This window comes from Cupressus sempervirens, chromosome 11 (genome assembly GCF_028749045.1).
Source record: "Cupressus sempervirens isolate cs-2001-9-10 chromosome 11, ASM2874904v1, whole genome shotgun sequence".
Classification (NCBI taxonomy): Eukaryota; Viridiplantae; Streptophyta; class Pinopsida; order Cupressales; family Cupressaceae; genus Cupressus; species Cupressus sempervirens.
The window spans coordinates 636,027,740-636,049,609 of record NC_143128.1 but is presented as its reverse complement, the minus strand read 5'-3'; the positions used below and the strand labels follow the sequence as shown (position 1 = coordinate 636,049,609).

The 21,870-nt window shown below is 32.9% G+C and overlaps 1 protein-coding gene across 7 annotated transcripts in view; it reads left to right on the top strand.

Moving 5' to 3' along the window:
* The window catches only part of LOC149531376 (uncharacterized), a 165,228-nt gene that overhangs the window by 50,879 nt on the left and 92,479 nt on the right, over positions 1–21,870 (top strand). For 4 of the 7 annotated variants that reach the window (XR_016359172.1, XR_016359173.1, XM_089811524.1 and 1 more), the window contains exon 11: positions 5,982–6,173. Coding sequence is in view for 4 of the 7 variants with exons in the window: in XM_089811524.1 (XP_089667650.1) it covers positions 5,982–6,173 (192 nt within the window). In the remaining 3 variants the exon portion in view is untranslated. Of the gene's footprint in view, positions 1–5,981; positions 6,174–9,767; positions 9,848–10,092; positions 10,166–21,870 lie in introns of all 7 variants that reach the window. The other 3 variants (XR_016359171.1, XM_089811522.1, XM_089811521.1) reach the window with 1 other exon arrangement.

Genomic DNA, 21,870 nt, shown 5'->3' with positions numbered 1-21,870 from the left:
TTGCTAGATAATTGTGAAGGTAGTTTTAATAGTTCAGAAGATCAAAAACTGTAAACATTAACAATCTTGGTTTTTTATATTTATGTTTCTTTAGCCTCACCTCACAAAGCCTCATTAACATGAAGTTTATTAGGAGGATAGTGCAAAGTCATAGCTAGTTTCAAGTTTGGCTTCTAAGAGAATTTTATTTGTACATTATATGTGTAGGGTGCAAAACTATTTTTATTGTCTTATATACACCTTTAAAACTACATGTATATTCATTTGGGAAGTATAAGATAATGTTTTTGTCATTTATATAGGGTAATTAGTGTATGGGTCCATTGTCAAACTAAACCAACAACTAATCTTTGGCATTTGTCATGGCTACACATAGCACTTGTTTTTTCAGGGTCATCTTTGCTGCATTTGACATGGATTTTTTGGACTTATGCTTGTTCTATTCTAGAGTATAATGCAACATCAAATGGATAAAGTGCAATCCAATCAAAGAGGAGGCTGGAAGACACTATAAGCTGAAGGATTTTCCACATCTTGACACGAGTTCTCACATATAGAGCATGATAAGCACAAGTTCTTTTTGGCTTTTGTGTAATTTTCTTTGGATGTTGGTGGTGATGAAAAATCTATATATTAAGAAGCCTAATTTGGAAGGCAAAAAGGGATCTATTGTAGATAAAACTCAATATGTGTTATTGCCTAGATAGTTGGGGAGTCTTTGGATCTTGAACGTTATACCCTTTATGCAGATCATAAGAAAACTTGATGGAGACATAGCTTGACAACTAGCAAGTAATTTTTGTAGACGGGTAATTCAAGTGTTTGAGGAGGGTGGAATGTGGGAATTAAGGGATTCATCTTGGAAGCTACATCTTGACAAGGGTTGTGGGGCATCTTGTCAATCTTCTACTTGGTCCAGGAATTCTTTTCTAAGATAAGATAAGATCAATTTAGTAATGTCCAACAAGAGACCAACAAGGGTCTAAGGGACTGTAAGTTTACAAACAATGGAAACCACCCACAACAGAGACACCAAATTGTGTCCACAATAGAACAAAGCAACAAAGCACGAAAGAAGATGCCAAGGAAAAGGACTAGGGGTCCTTTCTTGGCCGGAAGAAGTCCAACACTGAAAGATAAGAGAAGCATCTAAAATATATGTATTTGATTTTTGGGTCAGCATGTTTATTGTGTACTTGGTTTTTATGCTACGATTCTACAGAAGGGTTTCTGGAAATAAGGTTAACATTCTGCGATAAAGTCACCTAATTACTTGGCAATGAAAATGCTCTATTAGTTTTGTATTAATTCTTAGTAATGAAAATCTTTTGTTAGTTTTGTACTAGTTCTTGGGAGTTCATTTTTTGTAGTGTAGTTTGGGGAAGATATGCAACAATGCAGAACTTTATGAACATTTGCATAATACTTTGTATTTGTAGTGTATCTTGATGATCATAACTATACAATTTTTGTTATTTGATCTATATTCACAAGTACTTTGTTTACAACATTCTCTATGATCTACATTTTCAACAGTACGGCTTGGAATGTTTAACCCAGTCAACATGCCCATCGAACAAATGATGAAAAAGAGGAGTTGAAATCAGATGATACTGTAGAGTTTCGGGATACAACTGAGTATAGACAGGTCATTGGAGGTTTGATCTATGTAGCCAAAACTAGACTAGAGAGTTATTTTTCTATTTGCATTCTCTTTTGGTTTGTGCAACAACTAAGTGAAACTCATTTGATAGTAGCAAAGGGAATTCTTTGATGAAGGGAACCCATAATTTTGGGCTGGAATTCTTTGAGGTAGAAGATTACGAACTTGCAGGATATTTAGATTCAGATTTTGTGGGTGAAGCAATTGGAAGTCAAAGAAGCAGTTGATGCCAACTATTGTTTCAACTAGTGCAGTGTAACATCTGGTTTTCCTGGGTCTAAATTAACATTTAACATACTCAAAGAATACAGTTATTATTTCGTTTCATAGGAAGACAGTTATATCATTCATGTTCATGTGAATAAGATCTACCGTTAAAATCAGTTAGACAAAATTTCTTAACTAAAAACTTGAAATATCATTAAATGAAATTACTTCAGAAATTGAAATCACATACCTCGAAAAACTGAGACTGAAAATCAACTAAAGATGTCTCTGCAACCACTGGGTTAGTCCACAAATACACTATAACAACTTCACAAGTCTTCTATCATCTAAAAATCACCATCTCAAAAATCATATGATGATTACAACTAAATACCACTATAATTTAAATTAGGGCATCACAAATCACTGTACCAATTAGGGTGTCAATTACTAGCGGTTCATTTAGGGCTTCTGATACCGCTTTACCACTTAGAGCTTCCGCGACCATGGATTCAATTTAGGGCTTCCGCGACTACGGATTCAATTTAGGGCTTCAGATCTCTTTTCCTTTCGAATGTTTCACTGTGACAGTAACTCAAGGTCAGAATATACTTATGGTCGATATACATTTAAATGAAAAACAATCCATTAATCTATCTCTTAGGTCTAGATGTAAACAACAGTAAGAATGAAATCCACTCAATTTAATCTTACCTCTTCATAAATAATAATGATATTACCTGATTCAAATAAACATATGAATGCATAGCTTATCTCTATCTGACGCCTATCCGACATCTTGAGAGAGGTGAAACATTATCAGGGGCTTTACCACCCAACCTTGGACCACAACTTATCCCCACATGATCTCTGACGAGAAAGGCCCTCCCTACTCGGAATTGACAGGGGTCATCTTGCCATCCACTGGGCTTCCTGATAATTTAACTCACCACATGACTCGGTAGAAGGAGATCACAGTAACAGGAATGTGCATGAGCTATTATTTAATTTTAAATGATAAATATTGAAATATCTTAACTGATACAGATTTGATTATTATAGAATTTCACTTAAAGATCTCAACAATTTGACAACATTTTTCATGAATGAAACATGCATGAGCTAATGTTATTATTTATCATATTTTATCTTATTCTGATGACAATCTTGATTTCTGCACCTCTTCACCTTTCCTAGGCCATCAAATCGGTGACTCCCTGGTGTTAACATATTAATTTACTATGGTACTTCGCACCTTCTTCACCATATATATTCCGGCATTTCGCCTAGTGAAATCCTTGGTGTTCACTTAATTAGATATTTGTGTATACAAATGAGGTTGTAAAAGTTCTAAACTGGAATGATACATTTTTGACTTGAATCATAAAGAATTCAGAGAAATTTATCTTCTCTCCTATAAAGAAAATCAGCATGCTTAATTCAGAACAAGGGGGGCATCCGACTTATTATCTAAATTATGTTTTTCCAAAAGGTTATGACAGATTAAGAGAAACGACTCACTTGTTACTTGAAAGGATTATAGCTGGCTTTACACATTGTCTTGCATTACTAATAATTTTAAAGGCAAACTGAAAAAGAAGTCATCTCTTTCCTGCATCAAAACTTTAAAGATTATTGTCTTATAATGACTTGCCTCATTTTTCTTACCATGGTCGATTGGTATTCATTTTGTACATTTGTTGAAAAACTCTGATTTATTAACTTATCTTTGATTTAAACATGATTTCAAATTGCATGATATATGCTATCCAAGAAGATGGTCTTTTAAGATAAAAGAAATTTAAGAGAAGTTGTCTATTTGGGTATCATGCAGTTATTGATTTGAATAGAAAATAAGGCTAAAGTAATCGACTGATCTTCTACAGGTTATAATGAATTTGAAAGAATTAATATGAACAACTTCTTTCTGGACTTATATCACAGCAAGAAATAAAGACAAACTGGAAATGAAATTCGATTGGTTCTATGCTCAGTTCGATGACACAAAGAAACAAAAATATTTGCCAAGATGTATGAGGAATCCTGTACGTTTACCTACAGGTGTATTTGCATAGTTAATATCAAACAAGAAAAGGAAGTGAAAACGTTTTCCTTAAATACAAAGGATGTCTTATGCGACTTGGCCCTGTGATAATATGACTCGGATTCTGGAAAAAGTTCTCCAATCCGCCACTATAAGCTCTCGCTGAATTACTCTGTAAAATACTTGCTGTATTCTCCACAATGGGTTTTGTATGCTGGTTGAAGGTTTCGGATATGCTATGGCTTGCACGACTAGGGACAGTAATGGACACCAAAGGCTAAGAGAATATGTTGCCGAGTTATGTTGAAGTGTATAGGAAAGAGGAGAACGCCAAAGGCTCATGGTGAATGCCGAGAACAAGGACGACTGCCCATGCATGATAAAGGTTTCAATAAATATATTAAATGTTCTTACGGCTTCCATCGGTTACAAGAAAACCCCTACGAAAACCAAGATGACTATTTGGATACCAAAATATTAAATTGACTAAAAAGAAAAGAATAAGAATTTGGAAAGAATCGAAAAATTAAATTTCGAAGATTATAATAATACAATTATTATAATCCGAACATTATCATAAAGTACAACTATTAAATTATTAAATGATAATGGTGCCAAATCATGGTTATATTTAAATGAACATTTATAAACAATTATTAAAAATACTATGACAAAAGATAATTTAAAATCCTTTAAGATACGTTTTATAAATAATTTAATTATTTTAATTAAATTATTTATTAAATAACTCAATTATTTTAATGAAACTATTTATTAAAATAACTCATGCGATTCCACAGATGTATTTTGTTCCAAGTTGCTAGGTCCTCTACCTGTCTGCCCAGTGATGGTGATGCCCTGCCTAATTCTTTTCTGACAATGCTTCCACCCGTTCGACATGCTCCCCGCAAGGAATTTCTCTGTAATTAAATTATAAATTATAAATAATAATATCAGTTAACCTTTCATCTTAATTCTATGAATTTAGGATTAACGATCAACTAACATGTCATCTTCACTTGAAATCATAATGACTATCTTACCATTTTGTCAGATTATATCAAATTAAACTGCCAACTGACTTCATGTGAACCTCAACGGCTATATTTCAAACTAGGTCAAAAATTGGGATGTAACATGTAGAATATATGGAAGCTTTAGGAGCCACCCAGTGAATATTCTGGCTCATAAGGATTCTTCAAGATTTGTAGGAAACATGTTTGATCAACATCACTCATCATCAACAACACTTCTGTAGTCAAAATGGCAACAAATCTTTAAATTTGATGACCTAATTAAGCACATCAACACTGAATTCCATTTAATTCAGCATTATGTGAGAAATGACACTGTTAAATTCTTATATTGTCCAATTGTAGAGCAACCAGTTGATGTGCTGTTGGAAACGCTTTTAAGAGAAAAAAATAGATAAGTTCAGATTAAGGGGGTATATAGTACTATTTATGTAATTTTAAGTTAGTGAAAAAGTATAAAAAGATATTATTATTAGTATTACAAATATTTGTTTCCTTCTAGAATTTGAACAGTCATCCTGAAGCTAACTGAATGCTTATACATTGTTGATGAATATGTACTTTGAATCTCACTTTGATGAATATAATTTTGGGTTTGCTTCAAATTTTTTTCCTTCCATTGTCACCATCCATTTCCTCAACACTTGAAGGGTGGAACTCCAGCAAGAGTGAGTAAAAATCTCTTTGTTCTACACTCTCAGTCAATAAGTAAATGTTTCAATGCCATGTAGGTCTTTTTGAGTCCCAACAATTTCAAAGAAAATGTTGTTCTCTGCAAGTTTTCACTTTCCCATTTTGTTTGCTTTGTATATTCATATATAATACTGTGTTTGGCTTCCATTGGGGGTGTTAGACAATGCTTTTTGAAGGTTTTAGGAGAGTTGAGGTCAAGATAATCCATAAGTGTTGGTCACTAGGAGGCTACCTCTAGTTTTTCACAGGTCTTTTGAGAGTCTCAGCTGCTTCACATTTTTAGTTATTCTCTTTTTCTGTACCACAACATATCTTCTGATTTTCTTATTTCTTGTTGCAGGAGTTGCAGAATGTTGATGAGGCCCTGAACAAATTAGAAGGATTATTTAAAGAAATCCATCTTTGTAGCTCTAATTCTGATAAGGAGCACTTAGAAGCTGCTTGCACAGATCTAGAAAGCATTCGGAAATTGAAGAAAGAGGCAGAATTTCTCGAGGCTTCTTTGAGAGCAAAGGCAGCGTCAGTGCAGCAGGTGGATTTTTAGTTTCTTTTTCTTTTTTAAATGCTGGCTTATCTATAGTTAAAATTAAAAGCATGTGTTGCCAGAAAAAGTATGATTTCTGAGATTATAGTGTCTGGTCTGTATGGTTAGTTTGTGCTTAACCATTTTGTCATCCTCATTATGATTTATGAACCACATTCTGTGGTTGGAAATGTTGATTGCTGATATTTGATATTTACAATTTATCTAGAGATCTTTTAATATCAATATATCTAGAAATCTTTTTCTTAAGCATTGTGGATTACAGAATCAAGGAGTCTCCAATTTTGGTATAATCATTACATTCTAGTGTGCAGTATGGAGGTTGTGTTCTGAGGGTCGTGCTAACCAAAAACTTCCATTCAAATTAGGTGATCTTTATCATCAGGCAACATATTATGTCTACTTTTAGCAAATGTCCACCATTCCCCATTTATGTAAGAAAGAAACTATAATTCCTCAAGTGACCAAAATTAGTCAATGCAATTTAAAAATAAGCTTACTGCTTTTAATAACTAATTTTCTCATGTTTGCATTGTTAAAAAAATTCAAATTTGTGTTGCCTTCGTTACTGCACTTTTTCTCCTCAGCCATGTTGGGTCCTTTTCCTCTATCCACATCTGTCATGTGACTGTTGTCTTTGCCTTTGTAGGGATTTGTGAAGATGTTTTGATGTCAGTCCTTTATAAAATGAATGCAAATAAAATATTTTGATGTATTGACATACCTCGTATTATCATTAATTTGTCAGATAGCTATTGCTTAGATATGATTGTTATTGGTTAATACAGGGAAAAGGCATTGATAAATGAAGCTTTATTATGAATTTATTTCTGTTATGACAATGCTGTTTTACCCCTAATACATGGGAAAGAATCTATCTGTTCTCTCCATGTGAAACAATTCAATATTAATAATTATGTTATTTAATTTTGGTTTTTGTCCTAACTGATGATTTGCTTAAGACTTCATTACCATTGTATCATCTTATTTCACTATACTCTATTGTAGCAATGGACATGAGTTTTATGTCTTTATCCTAGAAGTCTTTTTTAGACTTAAATGTAAACATATTCTTTTCTTAGTCACATTTGCATTCCGATTGATGATATTGTGGCTGATTTCATTTTGATGCTATTATATACGTATCCCGAGAAAATTTGTGCACATACCAACCACTATATACACTTAATAACCAAGCTTCTTCATTGTCATTGGATATTCCTTTTCGTAGGTTGACTATTTGTTTAAGAATATTCTAACTGGAGAACATGGACTATCCAAAATGGTTGCTACCTTTTCTAGGTTTGTATTGGAAGGAAGTTAAGTTAGCTCAACAATTTCCTACACTAATCTTGAGAGGAGAGTTATGTAAAATCTTTCTCAGAATCTTATAACTGTTACAAAAACTTAACAGAGATGAATATAATTAACATGCATACCACAACATAATGATTTATGTGGGGGAAACCTTTTTGGGAGAAAAACCCCACACTTCAAAAGTTGTCCAATATATTATTCAGAAATCAATAACAGATTACAATATACTTCTAGAGCAAGCTTCTCATAGTGATAGGAGTATCGCGAATGGTCATCTTGAGGCAACTCATCTGCTATTAGATTCTCAAAATACATTACTGTACATCTCAAATGCATAATATATAGAAAATACAAAACATTAAATCATTAACAAAACCGCGGGCTAAATCCACCCTGAAAAAAGGTGCTTAAAATATTCATTGTTGGACCTATGACCTAATGATAAATCATAAATGGTTAGCATTCAGAATGACAAATATATGAATTTTGTTTTAGGAGTATGCTGCACCCGGGGCCTTGTTGGTTAGGGGATCGGATTCCGCAAGGGGGATAACCTCCTCTACATCTCACATCACTCACATTTAACAGAACTGTAACCCCTTTATCAACAGTATGATCTAATTATTTCATGGTTGATTCGTCTTTTTCCTAACTTGTATCACATCACAAGTTAATTTGTGTTTCTCTCTGTAGATTCATCTCTCTGAGGTTTTCTCTTCTTATACTTATTTGTCCTGTTGAGGACTCTGAAGTTCTTATGCATATTCATTAAAGTTCACCTTTTCACTTTATAGGATCTGTTATTCATTTATTCCTTATGTGTCAATTTGTTTTGAGGCTTAAATTCACTTTACTTTAAATGGAAATTTCAAATGATTTACACATTTCCTTAAATTTGTCTTTTATCTACAAGCTTATTTTGTTTGCATGTTGTTAGTGACATTGTTTTGCGAAAATGGAAGGGGGATTCCAATGGTTAAAGCCTTAAAGATTATATAATATGTTTGTTAATAATGATGATTTGATAAAAAAACAAAATCTCCATTCTAAATATCTGATGATATTATTTTCTGTTTTATAAATGATGCTGCCATGTAAAACAAGGAAGTTGTGTTGCTAATACCAGAAAATAAACATTCCATGTGTTGCTGAGTAATTTTCTGTTGAATACCTAGCCATGCATCCTCTGACAATGAAATAGCTACACATTTCTACCATTTTTTGGCATTTAATTTTTCTGTATTGTTTTGATTTTTCAAATATAGTTTTTATTATTGAAACAGATAGCTAGCCATTCACCACACAGATGCCTGTATACTTCATAGAAGGATCATTTCCTGAAGTGTTGCAACTTCTGTTTGCAATGTTCCTATTATATCAAAAAACTAGCAAATTGACCCATTGAAACTTTACTTCACTTGTTTCTTTGAACATGAACATGGACATGCACCTTTTTTCTTGCTGATATTAAATTTAGTAAATGTTCCTCCATATTTAAATTTGTGTTTTTTTAAATAGAATAAGAGTGATAGTGTTGCTATGCATATGTATGAAAATGATACGTCAGTGTATGATGTTATAGAAAGGAATGATTTTATTAAGTTCAAATTTGCATCGGTGTACCGATGGCAAATACTGGTGGCTTTGCTTTTGTAAAGATTGTTGATATGACAAAAGATGAGTATGTCATATTCTCAAGAGATTTGAATTTATTTGTGTGAGCACCCGAATCGTTTGGAATGATAGGTCTCTAGTAAATTACAAGGCTTATTTATTGTATTATAATCTGGAGCTGAAATCATTCAGGTTCTAACTTTTGAGAAGCCAATCTTCCTTATGTGGATTTTCACACAATTTTTGGAGAAGATAACCTCGATTAAGAGAGATTATTGTTTGGCCATGAGAGTAAAATCTAGCAATGAAGTCTTTCATTTCAGATAATTTAAGCCCTTTTTACCCTGCTACTTCTCTATAGTAACTGAGTACATGTTTTGAAGCCCATTGATCTACTTTGGGAATCTAGGGGCATTAATGTAATTTCTTTCTTCAGTTTGTTCTTTGCAAATAGAGAACTGTACATATGTATGGGAGTGTTCATTCTATCCTTTCAGTGGTAGAGGCTGCTTACTTAAGCATGATGAGATCCCTAGCAAAAACTGAGAATGTTTGCATGACTATAGCTTGAAGGTGTAAGGATTTGTTTATAGACAAGACTGTGTTTAAGGATTTGTAGATGACTGTTTTCAGTCTTCTAAATCTCAACAGGACAGCCCTAAAAGTGAATGTGGGAAGTCAGGGAAGACAAATCAGGATGAAAGAGAGAGCAAGAGACCTCAATCACAAAGGTTTGCTATTGAGTTTTTAGGTTTCTAAAATATCGATATTTTATCTTCTGGAAACCAAGTTCATGCTTGCAGGATCCAATATATGAGTATTAGATAGATATTTTCTTCCCTTTATCGTAAGTTTGCCATTATAAAATAGTATATGCTGTTTGGTATGGTATGCTTATACCACTTCCTTGTCACTTTATACTGTTTGATTGGTTTTGACTTGTTGCTCTTTAATTAATTAAACATTGCTTTTGCAGTGTTCCTTGGGGATTGAAAACTTTCTTGTTATCTTATTCAAATGCCAAAAGAAGTTTGGATGGAAATCCAATGGTAAGTCTAGACTCTGTTGTATTTTATAGTGTTGCACTGCATTACGAGCGGTTTGTAGCCAAATTTTGATGTGTATTAGGAAGATTTATTTGTTGTCTCCAAATTTTAATCCGAGATTGACAAATGGCAATAAAAAATGTAGAGTTTTTTTTTTTTGATTGTTTTGATTGAAGATAGGTTTTTAATACAGATAAAAGGAGCACAAAACAGAAAACTGTTTTGCTAGAGTAGCAGTTTTGCATTGAATTGGTCATTCCTAAAAATATTAACTGAGAATAACAGCAAGATAAAACCTGAAAGCTTCTGGGAGCAAGCAAACCTGTCCTGGAAGTGGATTACAATGTTAAGATTAGAACTCATGTAATGGATCTCTACACTGGACAATTGATATCATTACATCAGCTTCAGGATACTCAGCTTCTATGGTTTGATTGGATGAGCAACATTGGCAGGCTAGAGCATGGCATTGCTTTGTTCTCTAATAACTATATTTGAAGAGGTTCCTGAAACAGAAACAGGGCTTTTTGGGCTTTTTAGTTTTTTCAAAACTGCTCGTAATGTATCAGCTTCAGTTTTGTGGTTGCCAACAAGTGTTTTCCTTTGTTTAGATGATTCAGCATGCTTCTATTCAGATTTTGCTGAAGAAGGTCTATGAGCTCTGTATACATATTATCAAGTTTGAATAGCAGTAGCATGACTATCATTAAAACTCTGGTTAAAATTTACATGATTCTCATTAAAATTTTGGTGAAAAACACTCGTGTTATGATTCACAATTTAGCAACGGGTTACATTGGTCTTCAAAATGCATTGAGGTTGCCATGCAACAGGTTGAAAGGTGGATTTTTGGTTTGAGGGGAAGTCAATTTTCTTGAGAGTAGTAGTCCTTTGTTATGCTTGTTTACTGGATTGGAGGAATTGGCATATGATAGCCAAATTGGGTTGAGGCTGCTATTCATGTGGAGTACTTGTAGCAGGCACAAAGAAGGTATTGCTAGGGGCGTGGCATGTGTTTCTTGTTGAAAGTAGTATTCAGTAACTGTAGGGGTAGGCTATGCATTTGTTGCAGTTCTGAATTGTGGCTGAGCTTTATGCCTTCTGGTTTATAAATGCAATTCAACTGAATAAGAATGGCTATGCATTATATTATTTTGATTAGAGATGTTAAGGATGAGCTTATCCCTCATTCTAGCATTAGAAAACAAAGGAGTAACAGAGGCCTGATAAGAATTAGGAGTTTGAAATTTACCTGGGGCTATCTCATGGGGATTTGAGATGCCATTGAGGAAGATTTTTACTAGTACCTTTGGTGGCAGAAGGAAATTTAATTGCATGGGTTTTTGAACTTTACGCATTGTTTAGAGCTTCATCGACAACTGTAGCTGGGAGGTCTTCTGCAAAAGCTCCATAACATGAAGCTGTAAACTTGTCTGATACTGATAGTGAGATAAAGCATCAAAGTTCTTCGCCACTGCTCTGGTAGATAGGCTTTTGAGACTTAAAATTCTGTTTTGTGAAAAGGGTGTTTTTGTTTGGAAGTAAAAGGATTTCTTTTCGTCTTCTTTCTGGAAGCCTCAAATGGAGTATTCCTGGAGGTTGTAAAATCTGTCTCTGAATATTTTACAACAGATCTCTTGCCCAAAATAATGAGAGAGATGAAATTACAGCTCTAAAATGTTGAACTTTACATTTCACCGTGTGATGTGACAAATGGAAGAATTATTGCAAGGCCTTTCCATATAAACCTTTAATTACATAAAATGACAGACATGAAATGATTTTGTATTAGGAAGTCTGAGATTTTTAATGCCTTAAAATATTATGAAGAGCTCACCAAAGAAAGAATTACAATGAGTATGACAAAGAAAAGAGTTTGTGTCACACTTCAAATCTAGCAAGGCAGGAAAAATGTAGTTTCTTGTAAAAAGTCATTAAAAATCTGAAATATGGAGGCAAAATAGGACATTGGAGCTGGAAAGCTTTTATTGTTGGTGGCGTCTATATTGGAGGTGGCTGGTGGTGGGGTCCTAAGTCTTGAGACTACTGGTTGTAGTTGTTGGTAAACTCAACTAAGAAATACTGAATCCACTACTCAAGCAGAAGATGCTATGGTGTAAAGAATGCTGGTAGTGAAAACAGAGTAGAGATGCAATAAAATGTTAGGGCCATTTCGTCTACAGAAAGAGAATACTGACTAGAAAAACAGTGAAGAGATTTTAAGAATTTATTAAGAAGGTTCCTTTTATTTATACATCTTAATATTGCCAAGCTGATCAAATGGGGTGGGGGGTTGATGATATGAGATTAGTATGGGGGTGCTTATTATGGAAAACCCTGGAAAATCCTAACTTAATAGACTAATTTATATTTGGGAAATATAAACAAAAATACCAATGCATTAGTTATAGGGTTGTGATCCAAAACCTAGAGTTTCTGCAATCCAAAATAATAAGATAATAACAACACCTCCAGAAAAATTGCTTCCAGTATTTTTGTAAGAATGAGTGGGGCCTTTGACAGTAGTGTATTAGAATAAAAAACATCTCAACTCTTGTTATTAGTTACACTTAAATTGCCTAGCTTGTTAGAAACTCCATTACCCACCCTTTTGACATAGGGTAAATATCAAAGTGTTTCCACAATTTCCTATATAATGTTATCAAGGCTCTAGTGTCAGATTGATTTTGGAGAACAATTATTCTCTACGACAGAGTGTGATCTGAAAGTCACCGTCAACTTCTTGCCCTGTGTAACATAAGACAATGGTTAGCTATGGTGTCAGGTTGAGGTTGAGCTATGCTTTAAAGTAACTAATGGTGTTAAATTCTATATGTTTTATTATTTCATGTACATAGAATTTAAATACTGCTTATTAAGGTATTTCTAGTATTATTTGAACGAGGGGCATAATGATCTTATGATGTTAAATTAGAGGAGGATGCTGTCAGATTCAGGCTTAATGTTCCAAGTGCAACAGCTTTGAGTCAGGATTGACCATTGCTGAGGTGGATTTGGGTCTCTGACAACTTGCTTCATTTTGCAATTTCCATTGTTAATTGCATAAAGGAATAATAGTCTTACCGTACACACTGCATCTTTGTGCTTGCTGCGAGCAACACTGCATAAAGCACATCACCATGCCAGGATCTACATGCACAAGAGAAAACTACATCATTAATTGGGTCCATGTTGTGCAACAGGGCTTCATATTCTTGATCCAGCCATGGCCAATGAAGTTGAAATGGTTGGAACTTATTGGTCTCTATAGCCATCCATTCTTGTAATTTTATTTTCTGTCATCTCCTTGATTTAAATGTATCAAGGTATAATATTGGAAGATTCATGTCGGCTACACAGTTCATTTGTATGCATTCTCAATGCAATCTAGCATTGCAATCTCATGTACTATATCTCATTTCTATTCATTCTTCTTGTCGAATATGCAATGGTGATTCTACATTTTTTCTATCATTTTTGTTGTATCTTCAACACAAGTTCCTTGTTAAATATTAATCATGATAATTATACTGGTCTGAGAAGTGCAGACCGCACCTGAATCTTCACCTATTATATCATAGATGGCATATATATACACTAGATTTGATATTAGAATGGGCGGCGATCCTTGGCAGAAATTATATTGTGTACTAACTATAACAAATGGTTATGTTTGTTAAACTTTGTATTATTTACTTCTAGGCACCGATTTCTACAAGAGGTGTTTGGCCGACCTAGATAGGGTCATGTCCCTTTAAGGGACATGCCCTTTGGTCTTGATATAAAGGGTAGGTTTTATTGTAGTTTGAGAGAACACAATAAACACAAGTCTGCTCCCTCAAGCAATAATACCTATATGAATATATTGCAGAAATAAATAAAATTCAGAACAACATTCAACATTCTGATAACTCCTTACTTCAGAATATTAAGGAGATCATATTTAGCAATCAAAGGATATCATAGAAGTCTGAGTTTTAGTACAGTATTTGCAGAAACTTTACATTTCTAATTAATTAAATTGAATTATTTCTTCGTTTGCGGATTATCCTTTGTGCAACTCTTGATCTTACGATGAAGTATTGGTTTTAGAACACTACCCATTGACATGGCATTCCTTGTAACAAACGGTTTTTAATAACAAAATAAAGACGATCGATAAAGAGTTTTCCACAACTGAATTCCGTTTCATTAGACATTAACTGCTTTTAACTACCAACGATTAACTGAAATAATAAAAATGATTAACTGAAGTAACTGTATCAATGATCATTTGAAATAACTCTATTAACGATTAACTGAAATAACTGTATCAATGATCAACTGTAATAACTATAATAACGATTAATTGAAAATAACTATAACATTGATCATCTGAAATAACTATATTAACGATTAACTGAAAATAACGGTAACAATGATCATCTGACATAACTATATTAACGATTAACTGAAATAACTGGAATATGATTTACTATCTTTCCCTACATACAAGTAAAGTAAATGCTTAACATAAAAAGAAGAAGAACATACAAGTAATATCCGGTGAGTCTTTAGTTGGTTGTGCAAGCCTCGGCTTTCGGTAAGAGGAGAAGTATTGACTTAGGCTTAACCTCCCAACCTCGGATCATACTTATCCTCACACAATCTATTGAAGTAGTAAGGCCCTCCCTACCTCGGGATCAGGCTTGGGATACTTTTAGTCCAGCCACTTGAGCATTCCGGTGTTTAGATTGTCCGCACAGTTATGGATGGTCATGTCTGAATAACTGGCTCCACTTACATCAAGTGATCATAGATGGCAAACATGCCTTTAAACAACCTTGGCCAAGGTTTTCTAATGGGTTTAATGACCCGATCACCACCGCTCGACTTGACAAAGGGGATACAACTATATGGACGAGCATGAGCTATAAAATTATTTAGATTTATTGTATCATATCCGACTTTATTACCATGTCATAGTAGATTCCATCTCACTACTTCACCTTTTCCATAGCTATACAGCCGGTGAGTCCTAGGTGCCCGGAATCTTAGAGCAATCGGTTCTGTCCATTGATTTTCAACTGATTCATAAATATTATATGTTTCCAGCTTATCACAATTTGTGATTTGAAAGAATATGTTCTTTAAGACTTGCAGAAATATCATTTGATTTTGATTTCCAGTGGCATATTTAAATCATGATTTCATAACATCATAAATAACTCTTTATAAAGAGGAACTAACTGATGATTCTTATGATGAATATAACTACAGTTTACTACTATGGTAATCGGATTTCAATAATAATTGATAAAGAAATATACAACAATGCTTGGAACATGATTGACCACATAACTTGATATAATCTGGAAAGATAGGAGTCTAGCTAGACGGTATGATTCAACTCTTCCCCAAATTGATCTTCAGGCACAAAATCCAGTGAAATATATCACGTCTTCAACAAGAAGATTAATACAAGGCAGAAAAGAGATTGGCAATGTTATAGATGCAGAGATTTCAGATGGTATTTGCAGAGGTATAGGGTGGTAGATGGAAGTCGGAAATGAGAAAGGAAATCGGAAATATGATTTTGTATATACTCCGTCTCTCTTGACCTCATGATATTTTAAAGGTTAAATGACTCTTTGGCTTCCAAGAACCCGTAACATAAGAAAAAGAGTCTTGGCTCTTGGACGCCAATTAAATATGCCAAGTGTCATTCGGTTTTCTATCAAAAAGAATGAAATAAAGATGGAAAAAGATTTAAAGGTTATAAATCAAAAATAATTATGGTTTATATCTATTTATATGTACGTAGATATAATTAGGAGGTGACATCATACTATTATAAAAGAAATAACAATATTATGGTGTCACTTTATTCTTATATCTATGTGTGCGTACATAGCTATTAATTATAATTATTTGGTGGAAAGATCAATCAAAATCCTTTGAGGTATGTATTATATTTTAATTAAATTATTTTATGTTTTAAAATGTTTACTTAATAGCTCATGTGGGTCCTTCAATTGTATCCTGAAGTTCAAGTCGCTAGGTCCTTACCAAAGCAATTTAAAGTCATACCTGTCAACCTGTTGATTGGATCAAGCTAGTATCCCATTCCGTTGATCCCATTTAGCAATGCTCCCCCCTTCATCTTCTCCTGCAATCACTCGTGCAATATTTCCCCAATAATAACAAGTTCCATAATAATTTTCATATTAACATTTAAAAGAATTTAATTATTAACCATAATTCCAAAATCAAGCAATTGCTAAACACCACATGACAAATAATGGATAACGACCATCTTCATTAAACAGTTAATACAATGGATATAAATAACTACCTACTTCATATGGTTATGAAAGAAAAATCCGTTCAGTCTAACGACTATGAATAAATTTAAAATTAGGTCAAAATTTTGGGATGTAACATTCATAGTTGTTTACTGCAGGCTTTTAAGGAATCAATTTCTAAGGTTTATGACAAGAAGCTCTATTTTTGCACAAGAGCTTGTTTTCAAGGGGGTAAACACATAACCCAAAAGGCAATACACAAAGATGTTTTCTTGCACAAGAAAACTATTTCATTAGAAACACTAAAGCTTGTCTTGGTAACTTTCAGGGGATATAGAAAAAACCTATCTCATAGTTCCTTGACGTAGTGTTTCAACTACCAAAATCTGCAACACATAGTAGTCTTTTTTTTTCATTATCAAAGTCTGTAAATGGTTAATCTTGATATTTATTCTATCAAGGTAAGATAGTATTGAGGCATTGGATTAATGGATTTGATACCTAGAGGCTTAGTACACCTTAAACAAGTTCACAGATACAAAAAAGATTAGCTCAACAATTCTGAAGATATCTTATGTAGTTTAATGGTGGAAGTTTCTTAATTAGAAGAAGGATAGTTATTTTGAATATAGTGGCGCACAATATGATTTCAGTGAGCTTCTAAGTTATCAATATTCAAAAACACTACTTTGATGTGTACGAAAAATTTCATTTTTTGAAACACAAGGACTCTATCAGTGTTAGATTACATAAACAAGCTTCATGAACTCTATGCGGGTTTGGATTTTTCTGAATAGACTTGCACAAAATCCTAAAGTATATTAGTGGCCTTTGCTAATACATACAAGCTCTTATAGAGTTCCCACATGAGAAATATTGATGGAATCCTATCAACCACCTCTCATTGCTGAGAAACAAGGCAAGAAAAAGAAGAATGATTGAAAGCCTCCTCTGGTCCCTCACAAAAACATAAATCTTCAGGAAATAATGAAGTTTGCAATGCACTAGAACTTGGTAACAGGCAAGTATTGCGTAAGCCTTACAAAATCTTGCAACCAAAAGCTTCGACTCGAAGAATATAATGTCCCCGTCCTATCACTTGTCATGGTTTCCCGATACAACTATATATTGGCCGATTCCAAGAATAGATACATTTCATATGGTCTTAATAGATTGTGTTAATCTACCTATATAAGTGAAAGGTCTCTTCTCTTCATCATGTTTCAGAGAATTTTCAACCCTCTTTTTTAAGAGTCACAACCATTCATAATTATGGCCCTTTTGAAGAGTCACATCCTTTGAGTATCATTGATACCTTTTGAAAAAATTCACTTCCTTATTTTCTTCATATTAATTTCCTCTTCCATTATTCTTTCTTTTACTCCTATATTTTCCTCTTCTTCCTTCCCTCTTCCAAATGAACTCTCCTCCCTTTTATATCTTATTTGGAAGGAGTTAGATCTCTTTCTTAAATATCTCTTGACTTTTCATTAGATTTAGTTAGGTTATATTATTTTATATTATATTAATTATTTACTTATTCAAAGTTTATTCTCATTTATTACTATTCCTTTTTAGAAAGGTAAAATAGTTTTTTACTATAGTATTTTTTGTAGTTAATTTTATATATTTCTTCATTAATGATAATTTTATTATTTATTTATAAATCTTATTTTATTGATAATAAATTATATCATATGTTATTATAATAATTTTTATTTTGTTATTTGTTATTTTTAGATTTAATATTGATTTTAGTATGTAAATTTATCTAAGTTATTGGTTCGGGTTTAGTTCCAAGTTTGAAGTTCGAGAACCGATTCGCAAGTTCGTGAAAATTTTGGAAAGGGGTTTCGGTTTGTTAGGGTACAAAAACATGTAAAATATACACACACTCATATTAATGGAGCATGAGTTAAAATTAGAATGTAGCAAAGTAGCATAATCACATTTAAACAACAAATACACCATAAACTTGTAATCATGGTGATCATACCATCATATAGTTCAACATCAAAGAACATTATAAATAAATCATACCATCAAGTTCAAGTATCAAAGACTCAAAACATTAAAAATAAATCATAGCATCAAGTTCAAGTATCATTGTTTCACGTTCATTGTTCAACTAATGGAATAAAAATCTATTAATATTTTTAGCTCGTCAATCTTCATCTTCATCTTCTTCTTCATCATCTTCATCATCATCATCATCTTCTTCTTCTTCTTCTTCATATTCATCTTCTTCATCTTCTTCTTCCTTGGCATTTGTTGACTTAGCAATCTAATATCAATGGGATCAGCAGCAACAACAATGGTATTGGCATCAAATTCTTCAAAAAATGACAATGATAATGATAATGAGAGGCCACCAAAAGCATTTCATAACAACCTTTTAGGGTTGTGGACACCGAAAACTTAATAAATTTTGCAAAAAAAAAAAAAAAACACTTCATTGCCATCCGTGGGGCCCAAAAAGCATGTGGTTCGAACTGTGTTCAAACCAGCAGGCAAAAATTGGAACCCTACCTGAACCGGACTATGAATTAGACACAAATATCAAACCAGCTCGAACTCTGCAGGTCCAAGGGGTCTAGGGATGAACTATGGTAACTTAGAAATTTATTATCATTATTTATTTATTAATATAATATTATTTCAAATATAAAAAATATTTCAAGCATATATTATATATGTATTATATTATTTTAAGAATAGATTACCTCATTTTCTCTTATTATTATTATTATTAATATTATTGTTTTTCTCGGAGATTCTTTCCAAAATGGGGACATCACAGTCCTCCCCTCTCAAATTTTGCTTGTCCTCAAGAAAAGATTGAGTCTCATCCACAACTTATCTTTTGTTCCATAAGTTGTAGACTCAACTTCATATATGTTTATTCAAAGATTGATTGATTTATAAGGCTTTCTTGAAGGCCATCTTGTGAATCTATATGTTTTGGTTTTACTTTTAGTTATTCTATCCTTCCTAGATCTACCAAAGCTATAGAGAAAGACATAGAGTATTCACTTGAAAATATAAAGTATACACATCAAGACACAAAGAATACATGAAGCAGACATATGAGTGCATGAAGACACATAACATACACAATGTAGACACATGAATGCATGTAGACATGAAGCATACGCGATGTAGATACATAAAATTCTTGATTAAACCATATATTATATAATTTGCAATGAGCCAGGGTTATGAAAATGATTTGTGAAATTTACTTCTTCCTTATGCTTTTGATTATGAACCCTACAACCATCAAGTGAACATAAGTAAAAAAAAATATAAGCTTCAAAGAAAATTTGATTCTTGATAAGTTAGTGCAAGCCAATGCCATTCTAAGCCCAAGAGCAAAACCTTTTCCCCCTTGGCCTCAATGGAAGGTGTTAGACATCCACATGAGGTGGCCTACTTAGAGGAATGCTTATTTTTTATATTATTTTTCCCTTAACTAGTACTACAATAGTGTTCCCTAGAAGCTCTCTATTGATTACAGACCCCATAGGAAAGTCATTTACAATAGGGTGCCCCTACTATCTTTCCCTTAACTAACACTGCAATAGGGCGTTGTAACAATTTTCGCATGATTGCAAACTCCGTAGGAAAGCTACTCATAGTAGGGTGCTAGAGCAGTTCTCCCTTGATTGTAGACTCCATAAGAAAGTCATTTGTAGTAGAGTTCCTTTATTGTCTTTCCCTTAACTAGTTCTACAATAGGGTGTTATAGTCGTTCTCCCTTGATTGTGGATTCCATAAGAAAGTTACTTACAATAAGTTGGTATTTTTTCTCTAAACTATTTGTTATTACTAGGGTTGAACTTCCTCGAAACCTCATTGCTAACTCTTATGTAGGATGGTGGAATTATTGTGTGAAAAATGCGTGAAATAGTCTCCAAGAGGCTCCCTTGTGAAAAAAAGTGTATTTTGGGTATCTTCTCCTCATTGTGACCATATTACTGTTTCTTTCTCTTCATAAACCCTCTATCCTATATTCTTGACATACTACTCATGAGGTTAATTTCTCCTTCAAGTAATGCATGCATCATCATAAATATAAATTTATGTAAAATGATAAAATTTATTTTAATAGTCAACTTAATAATACTATGCATAATTATAGAAGAGAACTTATCTTTGTTTGTTTCTATAATGTGGCTATGACATTGATTGCAAATCTCTTAAACAACATAGTTGTGGCTTGTCTTCCTTTTTTGGCCCTTCATATTTGTGATTTTTCACTAATGATCGAATTACATTATCATCCGTAGGATGACATGATTATGCTTTGATACCACTTGTAATGTCCCAACCTATCACTTGTCATGGTTTCTCAGTATAACCTTATAGTGGCCATTTCCAAGGATAGATACATTGCACATGGTCTTAATAGATTGTGCTATTCTACCTATATAAGCGAAAGGTCACACCTCTTCATCATGTTTTAGCGAATTTTTGACCCTTCAAAATTGACCCTCTTTTTGAAGAGTCACAACCATTCATAATTATGACCCTTTTGAAGAGTCACATCCTTTCTGTATCATTGATACCTTTTCAAAAAATTCACTTATTTTCTTCATATTACTTTTCTCTTCCATTATTCCTTCTTTTACTCCTGCATGTTCCTCTTCTTCCTACCCTCTTCCAAATGAACTCTCCCTTTATATCTTATTTGGAAGGAGTCATACCTCTTTCTTAAATATCTCTTGACCTTTCATTAGATTTAGTTAGTTTATATTATTTTACATTATATTAATTATTTAGTTATTCAAAGTTTATTATCATTTACTACTAAGTCCTATATAGAAAGGTAAAATAGTTTTTTGCAATTTTATTTCTTGTAGTTAATTTTATTTATTTCTTGGATAATGATAATTTTATCATTTAATTCTTGTCTAAATATTATTTTATTGATAGTAAATTATATCACATGTTATAATAACTTTTTATTTTATTATTTCTTATTTTTAGATTTAATATTGATTTTAGTATATAAATTTATTATTATTATTTATTTATTAATATAATATTATTTCAAATATCATAATTTCAAGTATATTATTATATTTATATATTATATTATTATTTTAAGGATAAATTACCTTATTTTCTCTTATTATTATTGTTATTCATAGAGATTCTATTCCAAAATGGCGGCATCGCAAAGAAAGAAAAAGGGAAAGAATAGAAGCGCAATCATCACAAGGTTGATATCCACAATGACTGTGTATGCCATGCCCAATGAACTTTGCTTGCATAAACATAGAAGCTTGCAGTTGAGAAAGAGGAAAACATTGATCTTGTTGTTCTAACATGCTCAAATATTTGTGCCCAATCAACGCCCATTGATGTTGGAAAATGAGAGCATCTTTCTCAATAAGTGTTGTGAATGGGTCAATTGTTCCA